Source organism: Solanum lycopersicum, chromosome 5 (genome assembly GCF_036512215.1).
Source record: "Solanum lycopersicum chromosome 5, SLM_r2.1".
NCBI classification, from domain to species: domain Eukaryota; kingdom Viridiplantae; phylum Streptophyta; class Magnoliopsida; order Solanales; family Solanaceae; genus Solanum; species Solanum lycopersicum.
Genome location: NC_090804.1, coordinates 2768446 through 2779687, shown reverse-complemented (window position 1 = coordinate 2779687; position 11242 = coordinate 2768446). Strand labels below are relative to the sequence as shown.

Genomic DNA, 11242 nt, shown 5'->3' with positions numbered 1-11242 from the left:
TCATGTGACTCCCATGTGTTACACTTTTATTTATTTTATTATTACTAAACAATAATTATTATTACCTAAACTTCGTGGCACATGATTATATTCAGGACAAAAGCTATAATTAACTACATTGATCTTTTATTTTTTGAAAAATAATATCGAAAATATTTATATTTAAGTTCCATGTTACAATAAAAAGTGTCTTCTTCAAGTTATATTTAAAATAAAGCCGATTCAAAATCAGTATTGAAGTGAATGAATTTCAAAAGAATGAAATAAAAAAAAGTGAGTTATATCTATCTTAATTTAATGTACGAGTTTTCTATATCTACCTATTAAAGTCATGTACTATATAAGTTATAGCTATAATAAACATATCTTCCCAAAATTCAAAAAAATAATTTCTTTTTCTTTTTCTTTTATTCAAAAAATTAAAATACTACATAAAAGAAGAAAGAAAAATAAAAAGAGTTAAGTAAAAAGAAACTATACAAGGAGATCAATTCAATTTCAGTATCTTACATTTGAACAAAAAAAAAACACTAAGGTTTTATACACCCAATAAATAAAATTAAAAGAAAATTGTTACTTCTAGACTTCAAAACTTTCCAATAATTCTATTTATTTTTTTACTAATAATTAATTTTATTTCTATTAACAAGCCACTAGTAGCTTAATTATATTTTAAGCCACAGGGCTCAGAGAATATTTTTTTTTAATTAATTAAGATAAATGAAAATTAATTATTTTCTTGACATGCTCTTAAGAAATGTTGAAGTTTTAGTAAGAGTTAATTCTCTAAGTGGTTTTTCTGTAAACCTAATTAGGTTATATGTGAAAGCACCACATATTGTTCCTAATATAGGCCCAATTATGTAAACCCAAAGCCCTTTATAATGATGCATCACAATTGCTGGCCCAATACTTCTTGCTGGGTTCATTGATGCTCCTGATACTGGCCTGCAAAAAAAAAAAATTTAAAGATGGGCCTTTAGAATTTGTAGTAAAGCCCAATTGTATTTGTATAGGTTAGGTTGAAGGTTCGAGTCATGTTCGAGGAGAAATAGAAACACTATTGGTCCGACCGAGATTGGGGTGGGGTGGAGAAAAGAAATACTTGTATCGGTTAACTTCTACTACTATTTAACTTTATCTATTCAATGTAAAACACGCTGACTTGATTAATTTAGATTAGAGTTGTATAAGGCCTTGCACTACTAAAAAGTTACTAAATTTAGCAGTTGTTTTTATAGGTATTTTGATGAATTGGTGAGAGAAAATCAATTGTACTCTAATGTTTTCATACGAAAAAATTAGGAAGTCTTTCACTATTTTAGTAAGAATCTGAATTTTTCTAAAGATTTGGTTCGGGGGAAGTGAGTGAGATAATATGTTCTATAGCACAAGTTTTTCTATGATGACGTAAAGAAAAATGCTCTCTATTAAAATTTCTCCAGAATCGAATCTAGGATCTCTAGTTACGATCTAAGGGTGTATTTGGATTTCATCAGTCCCACCACTCTCCTAGGTGGTTATTGCGTAGTAACTTACTCGTATGTCATGCCTTGATACAATTTATACATGATACATAACTGTTTCAAAAATTGTATTCCAAAGAAGTGTACTGTAGACTTGTAAATAACATAAAAGATAATTTTACCGTTTCTCCAAAAATCACCTATAAAATTGTACACAAACTCTTTTCCCCTCAAGCTATATGTTGAAAATGTTTATAAGTCAACTTTAAAGTTTTCAAAATAAATAGATAAAATCCTTTATTTTTTGTTCCATTAGTGAAACAAAAAGAAGAAACTTTTAGGAGAAATAAATAATAAACAATTTACCCTGCAATCAAAACATTTAGGAGTATTGTCATTCCAATAGCAATTCCTGCTAGCTCTCCAATCTGTTACAAAATCAATAAATATATTTATCAACCTCAAATTTAATTAAAACAATTCATATACAAATTTAAAAAATAAATAAATTACTTACTGATCTATTGTCAGTGGCAACACCAGAAATGACAAACATTAATAGGTAAGAAATTATGAATTCAAGAATCAAAGATTGAAGATTTGTTCCCACTGGTGTTGTTCCAAAAAATGCTTGTGTTTTCAAATCCAACAACAAGTACAATGTTCCACTTCCAAGAATTGCCCCAACCATTTGTGCCATTATGTATAATGGCACCTAAAAAATACACACAACAAACCAAATTTAGAGTAGGGTAAAAACAGCTTTTATCGATTATAAATATGTACATGTGATAAAACTTTTATCGATACTAGTTATTTGACATTAGATCTAATGTTGCTATAGATTTTAGAGACATTTATAAAAAGCATTAAACACCTCTAGAAAAACATACTTAACGGTAACGGATTAACTATTGTCGTTAATATTTTTGATATAGCGTTTGTATTGTCGGATTAAAAGTAGCTAGTGTTGCAAACCACTTAAATGTAGTGTAATGTTGAAGCTGATAAAATGTCAGTGTTACACTTTTTAAAAATATAATATAATTGAAATGTCCTTGGATGTATTGATAAGAAAGTAATATCATTTAAAAGTGTTCCTATTTTTATTTTTTTTAAAAAAAGAATGACCAAAATATAATAGAAAAATAATTTTAAAAATTGTGTTTGAGGAAGAGTATTTCAAAGATTACAAAAGATATTAGAAATAAATGGTAGAAAATGTGTAAAATCATAATTTAAATATGCCTAACTTATGATTGATAAATCCGTTTGTATTTATCGTAAGGTTCATCAAACACCCTATTAAACATAGACATTTCAACCACACCAACGATAAACTCTATGACATAATCTCAAGTCAATCACGATTATGTGAATCATTAATATTCTTTTTGACACGCGACGGTGAAATTTAAATAGGAAAGGAGATATGAAAGAATAAATTTAATTAAACCTGTTTGACAGGGAAATGTCTAAAGAGTGCAAAGGCAATAGTAACTGCAGGATTAAAATGTGCACCAGAAATATGTCCAACAGAATAAACCATGACCATAACAATTAAACCCCATGCCACACATATTCCTGGAAATGTTACTGAACCATAAGTTTTATCCACAGCCACTGCACCACATCCTACGAATATCAAAAAGTACGTTCCTATCGCCTCTGCTATCACCTATAATATAAAAAAAATATTAAAAAAAAAATCGTCGAATATATTTCTAATTTTAATTTTTTTTGGGGGGAATTTGCAAACCTTTTGAATAATAATGACAACTTCAGGTGAAGTACAGAGACTTGAATCATCTCCACTAACATTATTGGTATAATTTGAACAATTTCCTTCTTCTATTTCTCTTATATCTTTTGTTGACATTCTAATTTTGTTTTAAGAAGAAAAAAGATTACACTAAATTTTAACTCTAAAAAGGATAGAAATAGGCCTAAATATATAGTATATGGTTAAGGATTTGATGGTTTAGCTATTTTTCAGAGTGGTCTATGGATAGTTTGTCTTATTGGTGAAATCTAGCCTCTCAACATAAATTAAAATGATATATTTAGGACAAATAATTCTAATTTTATCTTAAACATTTTTGTTCAACCAAATTAATTATCTAAATAAATGGACATACATATAGATATCACAAAAAAGTTATTGTTGATTAACTTCCTTCTTGTCCTAATTGCCTCTTAAGTGATTCTTATAAGTTAATCACACAGATTCAAAAGTATCTTTTACTTTCTTAAACTCTGTGTCAAGTCAAAAGCAGACATATAATGATAACGAATGAATGAGTCTATCATAAATTTTTCTAGCAAGAGTAGTCTTACCGATACAACTGATATGAGGAAGTACTAATTGCTTCTGCATTCATCAACATTATCTCTTCGTTGAGATAATACAATTCTTGATCAAATAGGTCTTGTACACTCAAAGATCGTATTGTAACGAAGGAACAATTTCAATTTGAAGCTCACAATTTCCCCAGCCTTGTTGCTCTTCTAAAATATTCCTTGCACTACTGTCCACTGCAGGATTGCAATTTTCCACTCGAACGAATTTTAGTGTCATTATTTCTCCAAAACTCTGCGGAATCTCCTCTAGTTCATCGAGATCCAAAAGGACTAAATGTTCAAGCATCGGAAAATTATCAGTAGTTGCTTCCCATCTTTCTAGATCATCTGCACTCCAAATTCGTAGATATTTTAGTTTTTGAAACACAATATCTTCATTCAGTGTCCAATTTGTTCCGTTGAATGCACTATCTGCTTTAAGCACCTCAAGATTTGGTAAATTTGCAAGCACATCCATTTCTTCCCAAGGCAATGAAGTATAACCTAATCTCAAATGCTTTAGATTACGCGCGTAAAAAGCACTAGACAGAAAGCATGGACTGTTGTCATCTGATGCTGTTATACTTAGCTTTTCCAGCCTCTGTAGATCAACGAGACAATCAACAAAATCAAACCACTCATTATATGTATTAGCACCTCTAATCTTTAACTTCTCTACATTTGGTGTTTTCTTTAGAATTTCTGCCAAAAAAGGCGAGGAATCGAGAGCAAGTGTTTGCAAGTTATTCAGAAACAAAGGTTGAGTTTGTTGATCTCCAATACTAAAAGGATTAGGCATATCCATTTGTTCAATATCAACATGTTTTATCTGTGACATTGTCCAAATCTCCGCGGGGAGCTGCACATTTCTCCTTGAATAGACAATCATTGTTTGTAGATTGAACAATTTGGCTAGTGAAGAAGGATCCTGAATTCTTGCATCAACATACCTCAAATGTACGAGTTGACGTATTATAGGAGAGAAATCGTAGCCAATTTCACGTGCATCCAACACCTTAAGTAACTTGAATTCTGAAATACTATCAGGCCAGTGGTTCATTTCAGGTACTAGATAAGATCTACCACCTCCCATAAAGATCAAACTGCGAGTTCTAATCTTACCACTCCTTTGACTTGGATGATCGATAAAATAGTCATCAATCAGAAAAGGAATCATCACACGTCTACGATCATTTATGTCTTGTGAGTAAGTAGAAACAAGATCACTATAAGGGAAATGCACTACATTTTCAATTTGTGCTTCTCTTATGCACAACTGCCTAAGAAGATCATGAATTTTGCAAGTTTTGAATCTTCCATTAGGCTTTCGAGTTTTACCCAAAATTAAACTCCTATCCATTAACTCTTGCACATACTTCTCCGCCACAACTTCTAACCTTGTATCGCTTGTTGCCTTAATGAACTGCTCAGCTATCCATGAGCTCATCATCTTCGATACACGAATCTCCATATCTTCAGGAAAACCTCCTATATAGAGAAAACACGCCTTCAAGTATGGGGGCAAGTAATTATAACTCAAACACAGAATTGCTTGGCATTGTTCTAAAACAGAACCATGAAATGAGTTCAAATCTTGCTCAATTTTCTTCCAATTATCATACGTCACGTCTATCTTGCTAAGAAGTCCAGCAATGACAATAATCGAGAGAGGCAATCCTTGACATTGTTGTATGATGTGCTTCCCTATCTTTCGTAATTGTGGAGGACAACGATCTTTTCTGAATAGCTTTTTGGTAAATAGTTTCCAACTATCTTTAAAACTTAGAAAAGACACCTCGCGAGGAGGAAAATCAGGGGAGCTTGCATAATCAGCAACATGTTTGAGACGAGTGGTTAGTATAATTCGGCTTTTATTGTTATCATTTTGAAATATTCTTCGCATTTGGTCCCAAGCCTCAGTACTCCAAAGATCATCTATGACGATTAGAAATCTCCTACCCTTGAGACTTCTATACACAATAACCATCAATTCATCATTGCTCATTTCTTGATTGTTGACTCCACTAATTGAAGAAGCAACCTCAAGAAGCATCTGTCTCTTATTATATTGTTCAGATATGGTGACCCATGCATGTTTCTCAAATCGATCACGAATGATTGAATTATCAAAAACTTTTCTAGCAAGAGTTGTCTTACCTATACCGCCCATGCCAATAAGTGATATGACTATTAACTCTTTTGTTTGGGCATTGAGGCAATTCAGTATGGCTTTGTAGTCTTTTTTCATCCCAACGTACGTCGTTTCCTCTGTTGATGAGAAAGAAGTTGTTGTTATCTCCGTTAATTTGCTTCCGCGCTTGTGAAACTCGATCACAATCACTTCTTTTCTGAGAGAATCAAGTTCTGTTTCAACTTGTTGTAATTCTTCATCGAAGGATTTACAAGCCTTTTCGCGATCGTCTTCATTATGAGCTAGAATCATGTTTGTTAAGCATGAATCAACTCTATCTTCTGCTTTGTAGACTACATCTCTGATCTTATTCTCTAAAATCTTGAGATTCTCAATATCATTGGCTTCATTTGTTGTATCCTCAAGAAAAACTTGAAGAGTACATAGACTTTGATAAGAAGATTCAACATGTTGTTTTTGTATACAACTTTCACAAATCAAAGGTGATTTAGCTCGCAAGAGTTGCTTAAGAGTTTGCATAAGTGAGGAAATACAAGCATAGGCCATTTTTTTTTGTCTCTCTAGAGTTTTGTGTTTCTTTGTTTTCTTTTTCTATTGTAATAACCACTTGTTTTTGTTAGTCAAAGTATATGGAAGCACATGAATAATATTAATTACTACTAGCTAGCTACTTTTCTTATAAAATTATTTTTCCATGACCAAAGAAAACAAGTTTGTGGTGTACTAAAGGGAGTTAGCTCTTATTTTAATCAGATGTTTCGGGTTTTAATTTTAGGTGTTGAAAAAATTCTTAATTAAAAGTGTTTCTCCTTGAACGGGACTCGATGCGACGCCAATTTAAAATAGTTAGACTTTATTATGAATATCAGACACTGGGAAATAAAACATTAAAAGTCATTAGGGTGTTTAGGTACGAAGGAGAATATTTTTCTAAAAAAACTTTTTATTGAAAAATAAGCGACTTTCTTATCTATTTCTAAATTCGATAAATAAGCAAGAAAATATTATCTCTATAATATTAGTATCTGGATGTAATTTAGAAAAGACACTATAGGGGTTGGATGGATGGTGAGGGCATTGAATGGCAAGGTTAATACAATGAATTTGAAAAATCACTTATAAAATTTGTTTTTATTATTTTCATTAGGACGATTATTTTCCTCTTGTATTAGAGAAAGAAAATGTTCTTTAAATATTTCGACCAATTGAATAGGTTTTTTTTATAAGATTTAGATATTTTTTTTCGTATCGAACACCAGAAATGTAATGTTGCTTTCTTAAATTAATAAAGTTTGGTGGATTGACAACTGTTTTGTTGACAAATGCATTAATTTCTCTTAAAAAAAACTTTAGGTTCACACTCACAATGTTCTGAATAAGTCTAAACCACACAAACTTTTGACTGATTCAAATCAATGGTACCATTTGTGTGGTGTAGTGCTCATATTATTTTTTATTAAATGAACTTCATCAAGTAGTAGTTGACATTTGAATTTATGAACAAAAAAACTGATAATAAAATTAAGAAATCAATAAATTAAGAACCTAATCACCTCCTATATATTCAAAAAACACCTAAAGTAGTTGAATCTTCAATCATAACAATATCCAACAAAATCTAAATGAAAAGATGACCTATATACTAAGGTCTAAACAATTACTCCTTCTTAGCTTCAAACGGTATCTTTATTTTAAGATTACAAGATTTAAAAGTCTTCTTTACTTTCATAAACTCTGTATCAAGTCAAATCAGACAACAATTTGAAACGGAAAAAGTACTTAATTTTTTTAAAAAGGGAGGGGGGCGGGGCGGAGGGGGGACTACCTTATTAAACATATATCCATATATACTACTTCTACTTCTATTTACTTTCAAATAATTATGTATCTTACCACTAATTAAGAGTTTCTTACGATATATAGAGGAAGATATACCTAGATACATGTATTTTTGCTATCAAATACACTTTTTAGGGAGAGAGGCGAGCGAGATGGGGGGGTGGGAGATGATCATGTATCGCATACGAATCCACTTTGATACAATGTATCTAGAACAAATCACACCCAATTTTGACCGCTATGTATCGCTAGATTTTTGTATTTGGACGTACTAAAATCTGATAAAATTCGTAATATTGCAACTAAAGTGTACTATGTTATCAACTTTTAAACTAGTGAAATTTCGATAAATTCACTTAAAAGGAATACCATATATGTGTTTGGGCTCTTCACATGTAATTGGGCCTCTTTGGCCCTCATACTTGAATACATTTGTACTCTATTTGCTTCTCACAAAGATCATTAATCAAAGCTTCCCAATATGTTGAAGGTCCTTAGCTACTCAATTTTGAACATGAAATTTGAGTCCTATAACTAATCCAAGTCTTGAGGCCCATTAATAGAAGAGGAAAGCCTTTAATTTGATATGGGCCTGGGCTTACATTTGTTATAATACTCTCGTCATGTTTGTATGGGCCTACCAAATAAATTTGGGCCAACCTACATCTCATTCATTTTCACAAAATTTTACCCCAAGTATTTGGACCCAAAAAACCCTCGATTTGAGATTCTTTTCTATTTGTATTATAAACGTTAAAACCTCTCTCAACGTGTATCTCATAAGTTCTTCTAGGACTATACTGGATACGTTGTTGTTATTGTTTCGTAAGTCCTCTTTATTCAAAAAAAAAAAACACGCGGAAACGTATACCTATCACGATTCCCCATAATAATATATTTTTTCTTAATTAAACAACAACTACATACAAAATAAACTATGGGTTGTATTTTTTGTATTATATACATAATAAATGTTAATTTTTTAGCTAATAAGTCATGAAGCATTAACTATTGCACAGTCATTGTAGTCAGTAATAGGGGGGCCAAAATAGAACTCTTATGTTTAATTTCATTCCTTTTCTGTGACCACTTTTAGGTGTATTATTGTATTTAAATATATGTATCACAGAATGAATAATGAAGGGAAAGCACATGAACAGGTCCAGGAATATACATTTATTTTATAGCAAAATTATCATCCAAGACTTGTGGATAAGAGCCAAATGACCAATTCAATTATTACTGTATATATTATATATATCATGTATTTATTTGTGGCCACAAATCAAAATTGGACCACAAACCACATCAATTTCACATTCAGTTTTATCACATACACCAAGTTTGCCATAAATGCAAAGTAAAAAATGTCTTTTCTTTTGTCTTAAAGTTGCATATTTTCTTTGGTATTGATAATAATCAATATTATGCTATAGAGATTTATGACACACAATAATAAAATCAATCGAACCTCAAAATAAAAATCGAGTTAGATAATCCTTTCACTCTAGCTTTATAGTTTAGAACTCACGCATCATTCACTTAGAACACCTATAAGATAAGACGATCAACATGTAAATAATTGAATCCTCACCTATACAGTATAGTTCGACTTGAGATATTGTTCATACATTCAATAATATAATCTCCTTCAAACTAAGGTCCAATCGAGTCACAAGTCATTTTTCATTTTAAACAATCTTATACTATAAACATAACTTTCAACTATTAATATCAAACTTTATTCGCGTAATACCCTAACCGTTATACCTCACAAAATTTGGAACTTTCTTGTACTCATGACAAAAGTTATGAACCAAACTCAAATTGGTCAGATTTTTTTATTTTTTATTTTTAAAAGTAACAATGAATAAATGACTATATACATATAGATATACACTAGGACCTATCATACCATTCTTGGTCCTTCAAATAAATACAATCTTACAAAAAACAGTCCCACATGGCTACACATAAATTGCCAGATATTCATTTTTGCTTTTGGTCCAACTCTTTTAAGTGTACTAACAAAATACCCCAAAACAGAAAATGAAAGATTGTAAATGTAGTCAATTTTCTACATATATAATAGGATACTATAGCCAAAAAAGTTCATCACATAAAGATTGTTATTGTTACATCATGTGCATGCAGTGCCAACTATTTTTTGGGACCAAAATAGACCAACCAGTGATAGTGAATACTTTAAGACATTTTTTTCCCCACATCATTTGTGAAATTATAATTACTTTTATAGTGTTATCAATTAAGAAATCATTTGGTTTACAAACAAAGTTAATTCAGTATTATATTAGTCTTAAGATTATAATCGCAATAGATAATCTCATGATCTTATAATTTTGACCTAGTTTTAACTAATACCCACAATTTATACAAGATAACCTCCTAATTCCTATAACCAAACGCCCACAAGGGAATAACATGTAGCTTGCCCAATGCAGGGACGGAGTAAGAATTTCAATTAAGGGGTGTCGAAGTATAAATAAATACAATCGTGTAGAAGTTAAAGAAGGTATATTTTTACCTAGTACACACAACATGATTTTCCAACAAAGGGATGTCGATCGACATCTCTCTGGCTTCGCCACTGATACAAGGTGCATCAAGAGTCGATATTTCAACATTCAAGGATATGATCTAATAGTCAATAACTAAGTATGTGAATTGTGAAAGATCGGTGTTTCAATTTCACAAAACATAAACTGACGATTTCTTCCTACTATTAAAGCTTTGATGATACAATTACTCAATATTTATGTTAGTACGCAAGAGATTGACAAAAATACACCAGAAATTAATTCGAACATCACAATTATAAAAAAAAATTTACATCCAAACCTTCAACAAAAGGTTTAGGATGTGTTGTCAAACCAACACTAAAATAATTTAAAATCTAGCCAATTGATGTCTCTCTCAAATTCTCAAAAATGGTCCTAAAAATCAACCCATGTCTGTAGTTTAAGCTACATAGATTGTGACACTTGTTTCCTATCTCTTTCTCACAAAAAATTACTTACTCCATCACTATATATCTCTATATCAAATCATTTATTTTATTACTTATTTGTTTGCTTACATTTATTCTTATTTAAACTATACCTTAGATTTTTCTATATATAATATGTCCAACTCCAACTTGTATCTATCATCATTGTTGTACACATTTTTAATCTTATATTTAATTATAAAATACCTTGAACTAGTTTTTTTTTTTATTAAAATGTATTTTATAGTGACAAATCCACATAAAAGTCATACTAAAAGATAAGCATACATGAAGTGATAGACTTCGTTATAACTGACGTTGTTTTAACTTTGAGTTTTGAGTCTTGAAATACAAAATAATGATTATTGTATTAATATATGAGTTATTCAAAAAATTATTGTCGAACTTCGTTTATCTTGAAATTTCGTATGTCCATCC

The 11242-nt window shown here is 30.7% G+C and overlaps 1 protein-coding gene across 2 annotated transcripts; it reads right to left on the bottom strand.

Annotated features, from left to right (window-relative positions):
- Window positions 1-376: 376 nt before the first annotated feature.
- LOC101252874 (probable aquaporin NIP-type) lies at window positions 377-6648 on the bottom strand. Of its 2 annotated transcripts, XM_010322405.4 has the most exons (5): window positions 3226-3486; window positions 2923-3144; window positions 1984-2181; window positions 1833-1894; window positions 377-948 (listed from the first exon to the last, which is right to left on the bottom strand). In XM_010322405.4, exons 1-5 carry the CDS (start codon window positions 3343-3345, stop codon window positions 732-734), a joined length of 819 nt encoding a protein of 272 aa, XP_010320707.2. In that variant the 5' UTR covers window positions 3346-3486; the 3' UTR covers window positions 377-731. The 2 variants fall into 2 exon arrangements, with proteins under 2 accessions (XP_010320707.2, XP_010320708.1); XM_010322406.4 differs by lacking the exons at window positions 377-948; window positions 1833-1894; window positions 1984-2181; window positions 3226-3486 and adding an exon at window positions 3804-6648 and having other exon boundaries at window positions 2943-3144.
- Window positions 6649-11242: the final 4594 nt, after the last annotated feature.

What these genes read in the sequence shown, in the direction of transcription:
- LOC101252874 (XM_010322406.4), bottom strand. Translation starts at nt 6,504, where the DNA reads ATGGCCTATGCTTGTATTTCCTCACTTATGCAAACTCTTAAGCAACTC.